This window comes from Physeter macrocephalus, chromosome 4, assembly GCF_002837175.3.
Source record: "Physeter macrocephalus isolate SW-GA chromosome 4, ASM283717v5, whole genome shotgun sequence".
NCBI classification, from domain to species: Eukaryota; Metazoa; Chordata; class Mammalia; order Artiodactyla; family Physeteridae; genus Physeter; species Physeter macrocephalus.
In genome coordinates this window covers 141,028,819-141,048,624 of record NC_041217.1, presented here as the reverse complement: position 1 = coordinate 141,048,624, position 19,806 = coordinate 141,028,819, and the positions used below count along the sequence as shown (strand labels likewise).

At 41.6% G+C, this 19,806-nt stretch overlaps 2 protein-coding genes across 11 annotated transcripts in view; one reads left to right on the top strand and one right to left on the bottom strand.

The window, feature by feature from the left end:
* OSBPL9 (oxysterol binding protein like 9) overlaps nt 1-5,858 on the top strand; it is a 176,755-nt gene extending 170,897 nt beyond the window's left edge. For all 8 annotated transcript variants that reach the window (XM_024119634.3, XM_024119635.3, XM_028489401.1 and 5 more), the window contains 6 exons: nt 157-220; nt 350-490; nt 2,448-2,526; nt 3,336-3,427; nt 5,255-5,390; nt 5,614-5,858. In XM_024119634.3, coding sequence (XP_023975402.2) covers nt 157-220; nt 350-490; nt 2,448-2,526; nt 3,336-3,427; nt 5,255-5,390; nt 5,614-5,691 — 590 coding nt within the window. In that variant the 3' untranslated portion in view covers nt 5,692-5,858. The remainder of the gene's footprint in view (nt 1-156; nt 221-349; nt 491-2,447; nt 2,527-3,335; nt 3,428-5,254; nt 5,391-5,613) is intronic.
* Nucleotides 5,859-6,593: 735 nt separating this feature from the next.
* NRDC (nardilysin convertase) overlaps nt 6,594-19,806 on the bottom strand; it is a 97,122-nt gene continuing 83,909 nt past the window's right edge. For all 3 annotated transcript variants that reach the window (XM_028489398.2, XM_007129214.3, XM_007129215.4), the window contains 11 exons: nt 18,159-18,286; nt 16,440-16,602; nt 14,550-14,581; nt 14,164-14,302; nt 11,926-11,973; nt 11,586-11,638; nt 11,084-11,167; nt 8,956-9,046; nt 8,567-8,683; nt 7,487-7,576; nt 6,594-7,329 (listed from right to left, as the gene is read on the bottom strand). In XM_028489398.2, the coding sequence (XP_028345199.1) occupies nt 7,132-7,329; nt 7,487-7,576; nt 8,567-8,683; nt 8,956-9,046; nt 11,084-11,167; nt 11,586-11,638; nt 11,926-11,973; nt 14,164-14,302; nt 14,550-14,581; nt 16,440-16,602; nt 18,159-18,286 (1,143 nt within the window). In that variant the 3' untranslated portion in view covers nt 6,594-7,131. The remainder of the gene's footprint in view (nt 7,330-7,486; nt 7,577-8,566; nt 8,684-8,955; nt 9,047-11,083; nt 11,168-11,585; nt 11,639-11,925; nt 11,974-14,163; nt 14,303-14,549; nt 14,582-16,439; nt 16,603-18,158; nt 18,287-19,806) is intronic.

Sequence of the window (19,806 nt, the reverse complement as noted above, 5' to 3'; positions counted from 1 at the left end):
TAAATGGCCCCAGAAAGCCAGTTTGGATGTCATTGTTTGCAGGGAAGCATGTGTATTGGGGGTGAGAGCAGGGGTGGGATGCAAGATTGATTTTCCCTAAACTGAATGGGGATTCTGTCAACTACTTAGCTGAAATTCCATCCCTTGTCTCCACAGGCTGTGTCTCGTGTCTAGACCATGATGAACATTACATTCTCACATTCCCCAATGGTTATGGAAGGCAAGTAGAGCTGTGTGCATTCCTCTGATTAGCAAGTAGCAGACCCTGCTGTTCCTTTGTTCCTTAAGCTGTGCCCCTCCTTTCTTTCCTCTGAACTGTCAGCCTTACCTGAAACTTTTGATTTTGCAGGTCTATCCTCACAGTGCCCTGGGTGGAACTAGGCGGAGAATGCAATATTAATTGTTCCAAGACTGGCTATAGTGCCAATATCGTCTTCCACACTAAACCTTTCTATGGGGGCAAGAAGCACAGAGTTACTGCTGAGATTTTGTAGGTATTTTGTTTTTCTGCTTCGGTGCTTCTGCTTCTCTGAAATACTTTTCCTTTTGTCTTGAACTGTAACTTCCATCAGGAATTGACCATTTTAATGGTTCTGTCTTTGTAAACTTACTTCACATCTTGTGTATCACGTCTCTTCCTAAAATCCCATCTCAGAAGGAGACCTAAAATCTGGGTTCAGAACAACCTGAGGTCATTGGTGGGATTTCCTTCCTAGGAACCTGACTTGCAAATGGGGCACTGAAAGAGTCTTCCTGGATCTCCTAGCTAACCCAGATTATGGGTGCCTGACTCATTATTGCTGGATTGGACCATGAGCTAGCCCATACAGTAGACCCTGTGACTCCCACCGAAGTGTCTCAAAGCCCTCATAGTCCTTTTTTCTGTGCCTTTGCTGGGGAAAAACAGTAACCATCACATCTTTGCTTGGTTCTGTTTGACACTCTAGGATCAGATGAAGACAGCTGTGCTGTGTGGGTACAGTCAGTTGGGTGGTTTAGAGCCTGCCTAGAAGAGGAAAATCTGTAGGACTTTCTCTGACCTCAAAGGCCTTATTGGGAACAGTGTTGCAGATGGAAGACACAGGATTCGTTAACCAGTTTTTTAGGGAGATAATTTAATTTGGATGACAGAATCAGCATCCAAAAAAATCTTGAGCAGGGCAGGACGGGACCACGAACACAAGATGTTTACTAAGGATCCCTGTAAAACCCAAAATACTATTGCAGTCAGAAAATACGGGCAGGGATTAGGGGATAGCACAAGTCACCACGATAATGCGGCTGCTCCCCTAAAATAGGCAGGTGGGGGAAATAGGATGTCCAGAACAAAGACCTGGGTGGGCCTGCTTCTCAGAATTCCTTAGAGGCAACCAACCAGCACCAACAGGAACTGCTAGCAGATTTTTTGGCCAGTCACAGCAACGTATAATAGAAAGACTGCCTTCTGGAAGAGTGCTTGGTGGGCTTTTCAAATTAGGGTAATGTCTAAATATTATGAAAATAGTTTTGACCTAAGAGGGTCTTGGGGAAGCCCCAGGGGTCCCCAGACCATACTTTTTTTTTTTTTCCCCCTGTTCCTACCAGGGGCACAGGTCCCTACCTGATCGCTTTTCTTCCTTCCTACCCAACCCAGACCATACTTCGAGAACCACTGCACAATAACCTTCTAAACTTGGAATCCTACCGTTTTTCTTTCCCTTTGTCCTCCTTCACACAAAGCAGCAAGTCATAGAGGAAGCAAGTTTCAGTCTACTGATAGCAACTTCATCCCTCTACCCTGTGTATTTTTCTCTTTCTGACCTCCTAACCTCCTTCTATGTCCATGCCTTGCCCTTCCTAATCTGTCCTTTGTTGTAATGCTTATCTTCTAAGTTCCGTACCTGTCATACACATCACTGTCATGTCCAAGTAAAACCTGTTGGGGCTTCTGAGGAAGGGATCCTTGCTTAGGAAAAGAGGTAAAATCATTTGACCCAGAGGTCCCTTTCAGCCTGAAGATAAAAGCCTGGTCTCCAGCATTGTATCCTTAAGTGAAGCCTTCTCTATCCCTCATCCTAGCAGTGTTGCCCTTGGTCTCCAGTGCTCGCCTGAATTCACCACAGCACTTGCCACCCAGAATCTCAATGGCAGTGTCTCCCCACTAGACTGTGAACAGCTCAAGGGCAGGGACTGTCCCTAGTTTGCCGTGGTCCCAGCACCTAGTGCATCTCATGCCCACAGTTTCTGGGATCTTGAATCTATTAGCATCTTCTTTAGGGCCCTCATTCTTATAGTTGGCTCTGAGAAACCCAGTTTTATTAAGCTGCCTTCACCAAAGACTTCACAGTTGCTCTTCTGTGTTCTGCTCTGTGTAGGTAGGCCACACTAACAAGATTCTTTGGTAGAGAAATTTCAGTTTGAGACTAACACAAATGTTTGTGTTATTTTGTTTTTGTTTTTTAATCTAGTTCTCCAAATGACAAGAAGTCTTTCTGCTCAATTGAAGGGGAATGGAATGGTGTAATGTATGCAAAATACTCAACAGGGGTAAGAACCTGTGTTTTGCCACTTGTTTCAGGCTTCATTGAATCGTAGCCCATCCCTTACTCTGGCTTCCTTCATCTGGAAATTTAACCAGGATGAGCTCTAATGCCAGCTCTTCAGGGCAAGCCTTTTCCTTCTCCCACCTCTTACCTAGCAGTACAGGTAGTAGAATGATTTTTACTTTCCTCTCTCCCCTTAAAATACTCAAGAATAATATATGAAAAAAAAAAATGCTTGACACCATAGTAAGCACCTAGTAAATGTTAGCTATATCATTAGAATGTATGGTATGTGTGTTTATAAATAAAATGAGGTGCTAAACTATTAACTCATGTGTGTTTGTATATACACAGTTTGATTTTGTCTAAGAAATGTACTAACTGCCTGGTACCAGGGATACAGAAATGAGTAAGATAGTCCTTGCCCTCAAGGAACTTGCAAACTACCTAATTAAGGTAGGAGGGAGGTGGTATGGCATTAACTGGAGGAGCCAATGAATTGGATTTTGGACTCAGAGAATTTGAAATTTAAAAAGCACTTCAGAGTACTTAACTTTAGGATTAGTTGTCTAGCTCTCCAAGAGATTACATCCCAAGCATGTAGCACATAGCCACATTGAAACTGTCTGTTGAATTCAGCCTTTACCAAGACTTAAACAATTATAATTCAGCCTGAAGATTGCATATGGAATTCATTGTCTACATCACTAACATGTGGGATTTCATGATTAAATCTGTTAATGGGAAGAGTTGACTTTTCCTTCTAGAACAGTGTGAACAATAAAACATCTATCTACCTCTTCTGTTTTCTAGGAAAATGTAGTTTTTATAGATACCAAGAAGTTGCCTATAATCAAGAAGAAAGTGAGGAAGTTGGAAGATCAGAATGAGTACGAATCCCGCTGGTAAGGAGATGACTAACTAGAGCTATTGCAGCAGTGCTCTTGCTATTGGCCAGGCATAGTGTATAGCAGGGTGTAACAGAGCACAGACTGAGTTTGAATGCCTGGGTTCCTGTGGAGCTCCACCACTTGCATTGTAACCATGACTATAAGCTACCCTCTCTGCCTTCTTTCCTGAAATGGGAACTACCTCAGCATTGTTGTGAGAACTAAATGAGAAAAACATGGAGCCTATGTATGATGCTTGGCATATAATAAGTATAGAGTGTATGTTGACTTATCACCATCTTTATGGCTTATAAGAGATGGTAGTGAGGTCCCAACTGAGATCATATATATATATATCAAAACATCTTTAGGGTCTCTCTTTTTTTTTTTTAACATCATTATTGGAGTATAATTGCTTTACATTGTTGTGTTAGTTGCTGCTATATAACAAAGTGAATCAGCTATACATACACATATATCTCCATATCCCCTCCCTTTTGTGTCTCCCTCCCACCCTCCCTATCCCACCCCTCTAGATGGTCACAAAGCATCGAGCTGATCTCCCTGTGCTATGTGGCTGCTTCCCACTAGCTATCTGTTTTACATCTGGTAGTGTATTTTTTTTAACACCTTTATTGGAGTATAATTGCTTTACATTGTTATGTTAGTTGCTGCTGTATAACAAAGTCAATCAGCTATACGTAATACATATATCCCCATATCCCCTCCCTCTTGTGTCTCCATCGCACACTCCCTAGGGTCTTTTTTTGTTTGCAAGAAACTTTTTAAAAACCATTTCTGAGTATTTTAGTATGTATCTGTAAAGTGACTTTTTCAAAAAAACACAAAAAACACCAGCCACAATATCATCATTGTACTTTTTAAAAAATCAGTTATTCCTTAATATCATCAAATATCTAATTGGTATTCAATTTTCTAGTAGTCTCAAATGTCATAATTTTTCCCCCTTCCATTTGTACAATAAAATCAGGATCTTTTAGTGGTATGAGGAATCATGCACTAAAGTTCTTTGTTTAGCATATTAGGGGATTTCTTAAGTGAAGAAGACCTTACAAATTATAACCCTGCCTGTGTCTTTAACTTGTTAACAGTCTGCTTGCCTGGACTGCCTGCTCATAGTTACAAGTGGAACTCTATAGACATTTATGCTTTGCTACTCACACAAGGGGAATCTTAGGATATCTACTTTTCTGGTTCCTAGGAGTCTTCACTTTAAAGTGTTGTTTGGACCAGACTTGTCTAGTTATCATTTTCCAGGCCTTGAGAGGAAGCCAAATCTTTTACCCCGCCTTAAGCCTCTGCAGTGCATCTCTTGACCCTTATTCTCTGTATTTAAACTGCTTCTCCCAGATTTCGTTATTAATTCCAGGGGAGTCTTCATGAAATAGAACTTCTCGGCTCCTCTGATCTGATCTTGCTATATACCCCTTTTGGTTTATACTTAGGGACACTGAAGCCCTAGAGAGGTGAACTGACAGCCCCAAGCTTGCATCGCTAGTTAGAGGTACAGTCAGAAGTGGAATCCCAGTCTCAGCTGTTTTTTCTCCTCTGTTGTCCTAACCATATATCCAGCTATCTGCCCATCCTGTATTTCCGCCTTTGACAACTAGCAGTGGAATCTTCTGAGACCACTTCTCTGTTCTTTACTCCAGTGCCCTGGTGTCAGCCGAAGATTTATAGTCTGTGAACAACAGCATTTAAAGCCATTTGACTTGTACTGTAGTTATGTTATATTCTAGATGGATCTAGCCTTTCATTCTCAAGACTGCTAACTCCTCTGTCCATCAAGTACTTATTAGCACCTTCACTTCTTTTCTTTAGCCTTTGGAAGGATGTCACTTTCAACTTAAAAATCAGAGACATTGATGCAGCAACTGAAGCCAAGCATAGACTTGAAGAAAGACAAAGGGCAGAAGCCCGAGAAAGGAAGGAAAAGGAAATTCAGTGGGAGACAAGGGTAAGCTTGCTTTGGAAGCCTGCCTCAGTCTCCCTACTGCTGTTCCCTGAGCTGTAACTCATTTGTTCATTTCAGTGAATACTGAAGTACCGAGTAAGCATGGTGATGAACAAGATGAACACTCATTTCAGGGTTTGGGGAAGGGGGAGCACATAATTAAAGGTATGATATTATAGAAGTACAGAGCAAGTGTGTAACTGAATTCTCCCTTTTTCTCCTATAGTTATTTCATGAAGATGGAGAATGCTGGGTTTATGATGAACCATTACTGAAACGTCTCGGTGCTGCTGCCAAGCATTAGGTTGGGAAATGCAAGGTGTGCTCCTGGTGACCTGGGCAGGAGGCATAATGAAGTAACAAGTCTTCCTTTGGGAGAACCTATTCACTCCCTTTCTTATTGCAGTGGTTCCTATCTCAGGGATACTGGACTTTCTGATGCAGATGAACAATTAAAGCGAGAAAAGCTTCCCTTTTTCCTGTTCTGTGGCAGTTACAGTGTTGACTTCGGTCTTGAGAAAAACTTCAGGTTTTGAAAACAAGATGTCTGCTCCTTTTCCAAATCCCACGTTATAAATCCCAGTCTCAAACTCTGCACTCTAGTATTGCTGTTGAGATATACAACATCTTTTTCCTAGTTCATATAATCTTGGGTCATTCATATATATATATATATATATATATATATATATATATATACACACACACACACATACATATATACACACACATATATACATATATATAATATAGGTGATGCCAGATTTTTCATAAATATGCCATCTACTGTAAATATTGGTTCCTCTGAGTTTTAGAAAATTTAGCACAATGTATTAAAACCATGTTAGGAAATTTCATGGTCTCACCTACAATAACTTTTATTTTGGAATTGAACTACTATTAAATTGTATCCAACTCTGGACTACAGTTTAATTATACTCAGTGCTTCTAAGGCTTCATAAAGTAATTTTTCCAACTTTTTTTTTTTAGTGTGTTTCTTTTATTATTTTTATGATTAAACTTGAACCCAGTTATTTGGCAGCCTTGAATACAGGAGCTAGCTTTTTACAGGGACTCTTGAAGTAATGAAGGGGTCCATCCTTTTCCTTCCTTAGGCTCTGTGTTCTGTCTTTAGCCCCCACAATGCTATTCGCAAGTTTTAATTTAACTCTCAAGTAGTACACATAGGGCTACCGACATTTTATCCAAAAATATTTTATTGCCTTAGAGAATTTGGGAAGAATGTTTATTTTTCAGATCCCCACCCCACACCGAAACAAAATATAATAAAAGGAATGCCACAGCAGCAAATGGCTCATTCTGAAGGGCAATACAGAATTACCTTTATTTTTAAATACATTAAAAACAACAACACAGGTATTAGTATTAGCACCTGGCATTTAGGTACTAAGAAAACATCAATTACATAGGGCCTCTGAAGCCTGTCATACAGAACTGGATTCTCAATCTGAGAGGACCAGGACAGGCCAGGGTGTCTCAGACGGCTCCTGCAAGCTTTTTGGTTACATTGGCCCACCTGCTAATTTCTCTCTGCAGCTGCTATAGTAACCCTTGGTTTGTTTGTTTGTTAGTCACAACAGAAGGAGGGGCGGAGCGGGGACAAATTCTATGATGCCAGTGCAAAAATTCAGTGGAAGCCCTAAGGCAGTAGTAGTGTAACTAACTTCATAAAATTCAAAAACACTTTTAAATACACAGTGCTTCAGGCCAATGAGACTGCAGTTTATTTGACTATTTTATGGTAGGGGAGAAGGTTAAGTCTTGATGTGAAAGCCCTGATATCAATAACGGGGATGGTACAATCTGCCAGCAAAGGAGAGGTTGGCAGGTAGGTTAGCTGCATCACTTCACAAGAAGAGTTTGAATCCTCACCGGAAGGGGTACCATCCTCTTCCGGCTCGTACTTCCCAAATCCAACAACCTGCAAGAGGCCAAAGACTTGAGGTGAGAGAGAATGCTGACCAAATTTGGGCAGACCTGTTAGGATCTCTGATACCAATCTAAACTCAGGGAGTGGTAAATGTGCTAAATGACAACCCTGGAAAGGACAGAGCTACAGCTTAGGTAACCGTACTCACATGAACGCTGAGCATTTTACTTCCTGGTCCTCTATGGGCCTTGAACCAGTTGACTAGGTCTGATTTTGAGAATGATTTCAGTGCTTCAATCTTAAAGGGGGAAGGGAGGACAGGAAAGAAAGAAAGCTATAAAAGACTAACAAACAACAATGTATTTTCTGTAAAGATATTAAACATAACACCCTAGGCAGACCTCCTTGATCCTGCTTTTTGCACATCGTTTTATTCTTCCACATTTCAGCTGGCTCCCAGCCTTCTGGAGAAGGATAAAAAATGAGCCTCTGACACACCTTCATGTTTCTTTGCAGTGACTGACCCTGGCAGGTAGCGGTGTAATTACAGCCGAGTACTATACACTGAGCCAAACCCATCACACCTTAGTGTCACCTCTCAGGTACATGGTAATGGTACACTCTGGCTTCTAATAGGAAAACCGCAGAACCTCAAGAGCTGGGCTGACTGAAGCTTCTTGTTAAATAACCCCTCTGCTTCAATGTCCTTTGGTAATTCACCACATAGGGTTACAGTATCACAGCTATGGATTGCAGTGCCCAGAGCTCTTTCTTTTTCATGGGATTTATTACTTTGGGCTAGAATTTGTCACAAAGACCTATACACAGAATCCTTAAATCTGGGGAAGGAACTCCATAAAATTGAGAACCAGAAGTTCTCAATTTTCTTTACGTAGCAGAAGCCATTTTTCTCCCAAACCTTATAGGGAACTTAAGTATATAATTAAAAAGTGGAAAAAAAAAGTATATATATGTGTAACTGAATTACTTTGCCATACAGCAGAAATTAACACATTGTAAATCAACTATACTTCAATTTTTTTAAAATGGATCTGACTGAAATTGTAGCAGAAGTAAGGATTAGCAAGCATCCTGCTCACGTGGCCACCTAAGGCTCTAGGGGAGCCAGTCTGGAAACAAGATCTGATCAATCACATCAAGGAATGGGCAAGTAAATAACTTGCCCCAGGTTTCTCTTCCACGCAATACCAATTTGCTTAGAATTGTGTCTCTTGTTAAATCAGGAGTCCCTTTCAGGGCTGTCTTACTCTGAAAACGGTGTTACTACCTCATGGGCAAGGCGGTCAAAGAGATACTGCTGGGTCACCACTTCGTTCCAGTTCCTGTCCACCTCCTCCCCAAGGTGGGTGTCCTCGCACTCCTTCAGCTTGATCAGAGCTGTGACCTGTTACCATCAGAAAGAGACACCCTCAGGTGTGGCCTCACACCAGTTCCCTCAGAACACACTTGGCCCTGTCCAGTCTGCTTTGTGATGGACCTGCCAGCATGATGGGGAGGGATGAAGCTGGGAAGACATGGTTAGATTAAGGAGGTGGGGGGTGGGCTATAGAGCTCAAGAACCAGCCAGCATACAGCACTGTTAAGACTGGTGTCTAGTTGTCATGAGGGCTTGGGTGGGCCAAGGAACAAAAGACCAGGCCAACACAGTAAAGTCACCTGGGTGTTAAATGCATCCTCAGTGAGGTTCTCAATCTTCTCCTCGAAGCTAGAAAGAAACTCTTCTATCTTCTTATCAACAACTTCAGAGCTGAAACAAAACGCCTTCAATTACAAGTCATCAGTGACCAGGTCTGAAGCAGAAGGCAAAGGAGAGAATCAGGGCTAAGGCATATTTCCAGGAAAGAGGCTGAAGTGATAATTCTACCCTAAGCTGTGGGGGGGAAGGGAACAGTGAAGAACCCTACCCCTACCCCGCCTCTAGCCCGATTTCCTGGTATCCTCACAGGAAGCAGTAGACAGCCATGCTGGCCATTCCAAAGCTGAGAACCAACAAGGCCTTGTATTGGGTTGGCCCAAAAGTTCGTTTGGTTTTTTTCCATAAGATCGGTCTAGTAGCACTTAGTTGTCTTTAACTTCATTCAAAACCATTTTGTTAGATTGCATTGTGAAAGCTGTTATATCAGTGTGCATTTAAAAAAATATATCAAAGTTGGTGAATTTTTGTATAGCCATTTTAATATTGAAGATGGAAGAAAAAGCAACATTTTTGGCATATTAAAAAAACTGAAACGCAAAAACAGATCTGTGCAGTGTATGGAGAAGGTGCTGTGACTGATCAAACATGTCAAAAGTGGTTTGCAAAGTTTCGTGCTAGATATTTCTCACTGGACAATGCTCCATGGTCGGGTAGACCAGTTGAAGTTGAGAGTGATCAAATCGAGACATTAACAGAGAAGGATCAATGTTATACCACCCACACAGGAGAAGGCCGACATACTCAAAATATCCAAATCAAGCACTGAAAATCATTTGCACCAGCTTGGTTATGTTAATCGCGTTGATGTTTGGGTTCCACAGAAGTTAAGCGAAAAAAACCTTCTTGACCACATTTCCGCATGAAATTCTCTATTTAAACGTAATGAAAACGTTCTGTTTTTGTTTTTTGGTTTTTTTTTGTGGTACGCGGGCCTCTCACTGCTGTGGCCTCTCCCGTTGCAGAGCACAGGCTCCGGACGCGCAGGCTCAGCGGCCATGGCTCATGGGCCCAGCCGCTCCGCGGCATGTGGGATCTTCCCGGACCGGGGCACGAACCCACGTCCCCTGCATCGGCAGGCGGACTCTCAACCACTGCCCCACCAGGGAAGCCCCAAACATTCTGTTTTTAAAACTAATTGTGACGGGCAATGAAAAGTGGATACTGTACAATAATGTACAGAGATCGTGGGGCAAGCGAAATGAACTACCACCAACCACACCAAAGGCCGGTCTTCGTCCAAAGACGGTGACGTTGTGTGTATGGTGGGATTGCAAGGGAGTCCTCTATTATGAGCTCCTTCCAGAAAACCAAACGATTCATTCCAACAAGTACTGCTCCCAATTAGACCAACTGAAAGCAGCACTCGACAGAAAGTGTCCAGAATTAGTCAACAGAAAACATAATCTTCCATCAGGATAACGCAAGACCACATGTTTCTTTGATGACCAGGCAAAAACTGTTACAGCTTGGCTGGGAAGTTCTGATTCACCCACTGTATTCGCCAGACATTGCACGTTCGGATTTCCATTTATTTTGGTCTTTCCAAAATTCTCTTAATGGACAAAATTTCCATTCCCTGGAGGACTGTAAAAGGCACCTGGAACAGTTCTTTGCTCAAAAAGATAAAAAGTTTTGGGAAGATGGAATTATGAAGTTGCCTGAAAAATGGCAGAAGGTAGTGGAAAAAAATGGTGAAGACATTGTTCAATAAAGTTCTTGGTGAAAATGAAAAATGTATCTTTTATTTTTACTTTAAAACCAAAGGAACTTTTTGGCCAACCCAATACCTTGCTTGTAGCATGAATGCCAGGTCGGGCATCTCTGCCTTTCTGGTCCTCAGATATGCCTGAAGAGAGGAAGCAGTGGCAAGCCCTGCAGTCACCATAGGACTTGAGTCAAGCCCTATGGGCCCACTCCTTATACTTACCATTGGTAAGTCTGGGATCAGGCCATCTATGAGCCAACCCCTGCAGCTGTGACTAAATGGGAAGCAAATGGTCAGAGCTGCCTGAGGTTTAAGGATGCAGTCCCTATTCTCTGTGCCAAGAAAAATAATAGTTGGGCCCATCTACTCACTGGTTTACTCACTTGTATTTGGTTGCCTGAGTCCCCACGGTGACAGAGAATCCTAGAATCCCAGATGTATTCCTACAGGTAGGGTAGACATGGTACCTACAGCCAGAATGAAAAGTCCTATGAGCTCAGGTGGTCACCTAGGCCCTGTCCTCAGAGGCACTAGAGAGGAGTGGGAAGGGTTTCTGCTCATCCCTACTGGACCTGAAGGTCCTGGAAGAGGATCCATAAATGTGTACATGTATTTTACTCTCAGGTTAGAGTATCCAACCCTCTCCTGAACTGTGGACCACAGGCTAGCTTTTTCTCTTGCTAATCTTGAAGCTTGACCAAACTGAGAGCCTGATCATAGTCCAAGATGCAAATTCCAGAAGTTTTGACCGGTAGGTACGACTCTAAGGCATGAAAGGACCAAAGAGCTCTGAGAGATTGCTCAGTCAGGATATTTGATAAACTTAAGCCTGCAAAGTAAGCCCCAGATCTTATTTGAGCTCAATCTTCTTGCCAGCAGACTTACCCAAGGGTCTGCTTGGTTCGAAGGAAGTCAAAACAAGGCTCTTCCATGTGCATCTGTAATTCAACATACCATCAGCTCAACTCCTCCCAGCAGAGAAACTTCCATTTCTTCCCCCAAAAGTGTTACACATGACCCCAGAGTCCAGCCTCCCTCCTAAATCGCCCAGGCCCCCTGTCCATGCTCATACTGGGTGAGAAATACTAAATAACCATCTCACCTACGAATCACAGATCTCTGACCACTCCCAAGTCCCTAGCCCTCAGGGAGAAAGGCCAGAAGGCCAGTCCTCACAGTGGGTCAGGGGCTCATGAACATCGTGACTCTCCTTTATACAACTTACCACAAGCAGCTCCATAAGAGTGTATTCTTTCAGACTCCTGGCACCTGACTGAAAGAAAAAGCTCATCTGACCAACTGAAAATCCAATGGCTTACAGGGCTTTTTAATAATCCAGCTATTCTCAGCAAGCATTTACTCAGGTATTCAGAAGAGTACTATCCCACTCTTCTCTTCCAAGAGTTTATCATACCCTCTATTGCTATACTTTCTGCCTTCCCACAAAACAGATCTGTGAGGACAGGAATCGTGCTTGATGACTTGTATTCACAGCCCTAGCACAGAACTGCAGGCAGACATGAAGGTGAGTCGAATAATCCCTGACCTGCCAGCTCCTGCCCAAAGAACCCAGAGGACACAACCTAAAATCAAGTACTTGCAGTTCAAGGTCCTAAGGAGGAGAGCAGGACATGTCTGGGTAACTGGACCTATTCCTCAGATGGAGAGGATATGAATAGGAGCTTCTGCAACCACACACACGGACCCAAAACTAGTTGATAAGAAAAATGCATAAGAGGCAGATACCACACTTGGAGACCACATCCTTGCTTTCCTGGAGACTGGCAAAACAACAGGATGAAAGAGGGCAGGAGGCCAAAGAGCAAGTGTTGCCAGTGCATCCCAGTCAGACTCTTGCAGGCTCCTCTGATACAGACTCATTACTATTCCTTCCTGCTTCACCTGAGGAAGCTGAAGCCTCTGTGCCCTGCAAGCCCTGTTTATCAGCAACAAGATTTCCTGTATGCCTCTGAAAGGATTGCAACAAAACTATTCGAAACCTTGTATCAACTTCCTGTTCAAAATGCTCTCTGTGAGGAGGGAAGTGGTTCCCCAAGGGAAGCAGTTTGTATTAGAAGCTAGTGCTAAGAGGTGATCCATGGAAAGCACCTCAACAGACTCCATCTTACAATACAAAATCCTGCCTGAAACGAGAAATACTACTCTCTCTGGGTTAAGCACCAGAAATGTAGACAGGGCTAAGCAGGGCCAGGTCATACCATATATGAAGTTTGGGACCTGGTAGTCATTGCAGCTTCAAATAAGCTGAGAACCTGGAAAAAAAAAACCCAGGTAGCTACAGCCAGAGGAAGACAGGCTCTACAGACAAGCTGGGCCTCTAGGGAAAGATTCAGGCCCAGGGCCAGAAACACAGGAAAAGGACAAGGTGACAGTGAAGCCATACAGCCCTGCCCAAAGTTCAGGCCAGGACTCTTCACAAGGCCAGACAGAGACGTGACTTCCTCATGTAGACAATCCAGGACCATAGTAGCAGCTACAGGAGCCCCAGAGTTTGGGAAGTCTGAGATCAGTCTAGATAGACACAGGTCCCCACAGTCTTAGAAGTGAGTATGACTAACCACAGGCTAAAGCAGTCTATGAGCCAATTGAGATTGTTGCAGAGCTCTTCCTTATTTTAAGCACCATCCCATCTCTCCAGAATTATGTGGAAAAAACACAGGATTTGAGGACAGAAGGTATAAATTCGAGCCCCAGCTGGTATGACCTCAGGTAAATGAAGGACCTCAGATCCATCATCCATAAAACAGGTGATAAATCCTATCTCTCAGGTGCTTTGAAACCTTTGATTATGACTCTGGTATTCATTCTGTTTACTGTATATTGGTTGACTGGCTATGTTTATTTTTGTCACTTTTTTTTGTTGTTGTTTTTTGTTTTTTTGTTTTTTGTTTTTTGCGGTACATGGGCCTCACTGTTGTGGCCTCTCCCGTTGCGGAGCACAGGCTCTGGACGTGCAGGCTCAGCGGCCACAACTCACGGGCCCAGCCGCTCCGCGGCATGTGGGATCTTCCCAGACTGGGGCACGAACCCGTGTCCCCTGCATCGGCAAGCGGACTCTCAACCACTGCGCCACCAGGGAAGCCCCTGTCACATTTTTAAAACTGTCCTTTTAACAAATGTCCTCCTGCTCCTTGGAGTTCTGACATGGGAACATGTAGGAATTTCCAGCCATACTTCAGTCTCTGTCCCTCTGGACTAGTGGTTGGGTGATTAATAGAAGCACTGTGATTGAAAGAGGATCCATTTCACTGACAGGAACAATTTTTAAATGTAGTTGCTTCAAGAGTACAAATGACCCCAAGCATATAACCACAGAATAACTGCAAAAGGTCCTTGAAGAGCATAGGCTCACTTCTCCCAGATACTTTGGACCTTCCACCAGGCTTTAGTGTCCTAAAGATACTTAGCCATGAGGACAGCTGTGTGCAAAGGGGCCACTGACCTGGTAGTATACAGTGACTTCAGAGTTGGCATCACCCTTGTTCAGAGCTCTCACTTTGCATAGGTGGTGGCCACTGGGCAGCTCTACCACCTGGAACTGCACAGGCATCTCCTGCTCCAGAGGCATGAAGTTCAACTTGCTGCAAAACAATCAGTGTGGGTTACTGAGGCCGTGCCTTTATCCTCTTACCTGCACCCCCAAACTGTGAAAAGGTCAGGCCTTCCACAGTCCCATCTGAATTGCTTTGTTGATATAACTAGCCTCAAAAAACCTATTCCGAGAAGCATCTCCATTGTGGATTTAGTAATAACTGAGTTTTGGTCTCGAGGCCCTCATGCTATTAAGAACACATAACTCCCAAAGAGAAAACTCAAACCAATACTCACTCAACAACATATTTCAGGAAATCCATAGATTCCTAGGAGGCAAAAGAGAAGAAAATAACTATATTAGGCTCTCCTGACATTAATTTCACCCAGAACCAACTAATACCAATATTCTAACTGCTTGGGAAGCCCTGGAATGCATTAGGAAAGCAGATATAGTCTATCATCCTAAATGCTGGTCATTCATTCACTGGGCTTATCATTCACTGATTCAATACTGATTATGTTTGTTGAATACTAAGGCTCTCAACTGAAGTGGCTCTTTTTCTGTTCTCCCTTGGTGCTCTGTTTACCTGTCCACTGTGAAACTTTCCCCACTGGATCAAACTTAATTGTTCAGTTTACCCCACTAGGCTGTGTTTTAGAAACCTGGATCTATTAATACAGAGCCTGGCATAGAGTGAGTGACAGAATAATACTTAATACTAAGTAAATGATGTATCCCCTCCCCCTCTTAAGACTTGTTTTCTAACCTATGAGGGATAAGTGGAGAGGTGAGCTTATGTCTAAAGTGGTTTCTGCCTGGGGCAATTCATGGTACTAAGTCCTCTGAACCAAAAGGACCCCCCAGCCCACGGTACTCCCACTGTGCTCAGAGAAGCAGGCAGCTATTCCTGCTCTTCTCCCTGTTTTTAAACTTTCTGTTGGCATGACAGAAACCAGGGCTGGTTTTGGGGTTGGGGGATAAAGACAGAGAAGTAGGGAGGATAGCAGCCAATCTCGAGAGTGGCCATTTATATATTCCATTAAAGGGCCAGTCCTGAGAAACTGAGAGGCCATGGAGGAAGAGGTCAAGAGCCAAACAATTTAGGGACTGTCCAAACAAGCACTCTTGGCTGGAAGAGGCCTCAGTTAGTTACATGGTCCCACAGACACATCCAATTCAATATAGGTCAAAACCAACTCCCCATATGCCCCCAAACCTACACTGTTCCTACTCCTATACCAACCCACAGGTTCCAGTAAGAAATCTGGGCATCATCCTAGAGCCCTCCCTTCTCCCTCACCCCCATAGCCAATCAGTCACTGCCTTTGATCATCCTCTGCCTCATTATTTCTTAAGCATTTCTTTTTCATTTATTTTGCCTAACCTCAGTCTTCATCATTTTCACCTCAACTTTTTTATTATGGTAAAAATACATAAGTTTACTATCTTGACCTTTTTTAAGTGTAAAGTTCTGTAGTGTTAAGTATATTCACATTGCTGTGAAATGGAACTCTAAACTTTCCATCTTGCAGCACTGAAACTCAATACCCATAGAAACAACGACTCCCCTTCTTTCCCTCCACAACCCCTGGTAACCACTATTCTACCTCCTGTTACTGTGACTACTCTAGAGATCTCATATAAGTGGAATCGTACTTCATGTCAACTTTTATAACAGTTTCATAACTGGTCTCTCTGGATCTTTCTTAATGACAAATCCTCTTTTAAATCCTTCAATGTTCTCCATTTACTATAAGATAAAGCCCAAGCTCCATAGCTTGACATATAAGTTCTGCCTAAGTATATGTGAATCTATCTATCTATCTATCTATCTATCTATCTATCTATCTATCTATCTATATATACACATCCCTCACCACTCCCCAGCTCCCACTTTAATTTCTAAATTAAACTGTTTGTAGTTTCCATAGTCTTCAACAAATGTAACCAATACCATATATTTACCAAACCCATTTAACTCAAAGTCCTGTCCAATAGCAGCAGTCTCCTTCGTAAGAAAGTCTTGCTTAGCATTGGAGGGGCCAGGTTCCCTTCTAAACAGACTGTGACAATGCTGGCCTGCCAGACTACAAAGCTTCCCCTTTAGGGAAGAACTAATGCAATTCCAGAGCCCAGAACAGCATTCAAACCTGGCCAGCAGCAACAGAGCACCTCACACTCACTGTGCTTGTGACATTTCCTTGTACCAGGCCCTCAACAAAGAGCTGGGATTTTAACTCTCTGACGAAGCTCAGCAGAGACTCAAGGGAAAGGCCATCCATCAAAGCCCGATACTTGTCAATCATAGACCAACGGGCATATTCCAGGATTAAAAGCCGAACATCTCTGTACAGAGAGCAGAAAAAAAAAAAGTTTTATTGTAAGAAATGAATCTTAAGGGTAAAGAAGGATTTGATTAAGTTTCTGTAGATGATGTGTTCTAAAGAGAGGCAATTTCTATCATAACTTAAGATAGGGAAACAATGTCATAATCACCAAAAAGCATTTAAAACTGCATATACAAACTATTACATAGATTATTAGCTCATTGGTACAGCTCACTTATCTGTTTCAATTGCAAAATAAATTATTTCACATACGCTGACAGATGAGCCATACACCAATTTAATATTACTATTTTGATCTGAAATCTCACTAGCATTTATTAATTACTGGAGGTGATCATCATGGATATCTATTACTACAATGACAATACAGCATAAGTGGCTCTATGCCAGAATCAGACTAACCCCCTCCCACACACAGTAAGCTGTTTGAACATGGCAAGTTACCTAACATTTGTGACTCAATTTCTTCATTTGTAAAACAAGGGAAATAATAATGGCTACCATTACAGAATTTTGGTGAGAATTAAATAAATAAGTGCACTTAAAAGTTCTTAGGTCTAACACATAACAAATCTTCAATAAACAGGTGTTATTATTACTCTACCACATTTTAATAAAGTAGTATTCAGGAGTTATAGGATACACAGGCTATTTTTCATCATATCAATAGTTCCAGACAACTCTCCTTTCCAACTTATATTTGGTTATGAGTTTTTATAACTTTTTGTGATCAGATTATCAGTTATTACATGTCTGATTCTTCACTGCTCCCTCCCCTGCTTTTGAATTTTGGACATTTATGGGCTCATTATAACTATGTCAAAAGCAGGGCCTCTATATAAAGTTGTGCTCTTTGTTTACCATTTATAGATGCCCAGCAAGCAAATCAAGTAGGGGCTTGCAAGCCATGCGCACAAAGGGCTGTATCTGCTCAGAGGGGACTTTTTTCCCCTTCCACAAAGGGTCCACCTGCTGATAGAGGTTACCCCAAGGGTATACTTTTTTCTGATTCACACAAAGGTAAAGAACAGGCTCTGATGAAAAGGCCCAGGAGGGTTGCCTATTAGCAGAGGGTTTAAGCATTAGTACACAGACTGTCCAGAGCCTTTTTGCTCTCTTCTGGAACCCTGGATGAATTCTTGGATAGTTGCATTTGTCAGATAAGTGATGTGTTAGGCAATTTAACTCAGCTACTTAACATAACATCCAACACACTAAAATCACCATATAATCACCAGTAAGCAATTTTGAGCCAAAACAAAGACAGCATTTTTTGAACTGTTATTTACTTACAAACTTTGGAAAAAGCACCCTTTTTACCTTTAGCCTCTAATTAAGTATAGTAGGCTGCTTGCAGTCCTACTGACAGATAGCTACTTACACTGGGTTTAGAAATCCTGTAACTCTGTGGGCTGGTTTCCTAAAACACAGCACATTTCTATCACATCTGAATTAGCAATGAAACTATAGCCTCATCCCCCACACTTAATTTCCAGGAAGGCAGATACTTTCAGGCCTTCAAAATATAAGCTGATCCCATCCATGTATACCCACTTGGCCAGAGTCTCAGGCTTGATGAGGATGTTAAAGTAGGTCTTCTTCAACTGCTCAGTTATCATTGTAAAGACAGCTGGTGTGGAACTGAACTCCGCTAAGTAGTCAATAATAAGCTGAAACAGCAGCTAAGAAGAAAAGAAAGAAGCACCTTAAGTGGAGAAGCATGGAAATCCACTAATGTTTAGGGGGAAAATGTTTCCCACTGGCTTTTACCAGGGGCCCAGTATGGTAACAGGCATTGCACAGGACATAAGAGAAGTACTAATGACTCAAAGAATCTTTAGGAGCTAAAATTCTCAATAACTGTCAAATTGGGAGCAATGAATTTTCTTTTTCTTTTTTATAATTTTTATGGGTATTTTAAAACATTTTTCCTTCCAACTAAACTTAAAAATAATTTTATCCAGCATGTCCACTGCCCCTAAATGTGATTTTAATTGGGAGAATGTAATTTTGGAAATAATGACTTTATAGCAACCTGTCCTATCCAGAAACATGATGAGTCTCCCCCTTATTTAAAGTCTTTTTTATATTATTCAAAAAGATTTAGTTTTCTTTAGATAGGTTCTGTACTTTTCTTATTCATTCTTAGATATTTTATTATTTTTCTTGATATTACAAATGGGGTATTTTTTTCCGATCCATTTCTAAGTGGTTATTGCACTATAGGAAAAGGAGCCATTTATTTTGATATACTGATCTTGTAATGAGTCATATCACAAATTATTTTTTAAATTCTAGTAGTATCTTAGATTTTCTAAGAATACAATCATATCCCCTGAAAAGAAAAATACTTTTTCCCTTCCAAGTGTTTTTATTTTATTTTTTGAGTTTAATGTATTAGCCAGAAACTCTAAAATAATGTTGAGTAATAGATGTGATCATGGGTATCCTTGGCTTGTTCCCAATTTTAATGTTCAGCATTTCATCATTTAGTGGAACATTTGCTGTTAGTCTTTTAATTAAGGTTTTAATTGTGGTTAAGTAACTTCCCTCCATTCCTATTTATTAGGAATGACCACTCAAATTTATCAAATGATTTTTTTGGGCATTTATCACTATACTCACATAGTGTTCCTCAACTGACTTGTGTTATAATGATTTATGTTCATCAACTTCCTAATACTGAACAACCAACCTTTGCATTCCTGGCACTTGGTCATGGTGAATTATTCTTTTTGTTCTATTGTTGAATTTAATTTTCAAGTTTTTAGAATGTTTGACTCTATATTTCATAGGTGAAACTGATCTCCAGTTTTATATACATATTTATAGTCTATATCAAGTTTTAATGTTAAGGCTAGGTAAGCTTCATAAAATGAAGAACCTCAAATAGTTTTCTAAGGTTTGTATTTTTAAAAAGCTCTCCAGGTAATTCCAAAACTTTAATATGTTTGGATTTTAAGCTAAATTATATTTAGGCTTTTGAAGGTTAGTAAAATATTCCATGGTGTTTCTTCCTAAGACCAATCTTTGTTCCCTGGGGAGACTGACAGGGATGAGGGTATAAAGGAGAGAACCATCTAAGATATGGAGGCTATATCACCTCCTAGCACAGGTCTAATTTCTGCCAGGTCCTCTCCTCCAGACTTTTTCTTGTATGAGTGCAGTTCCCCAAACTTTAATATATGTTCTACCCAAGAAA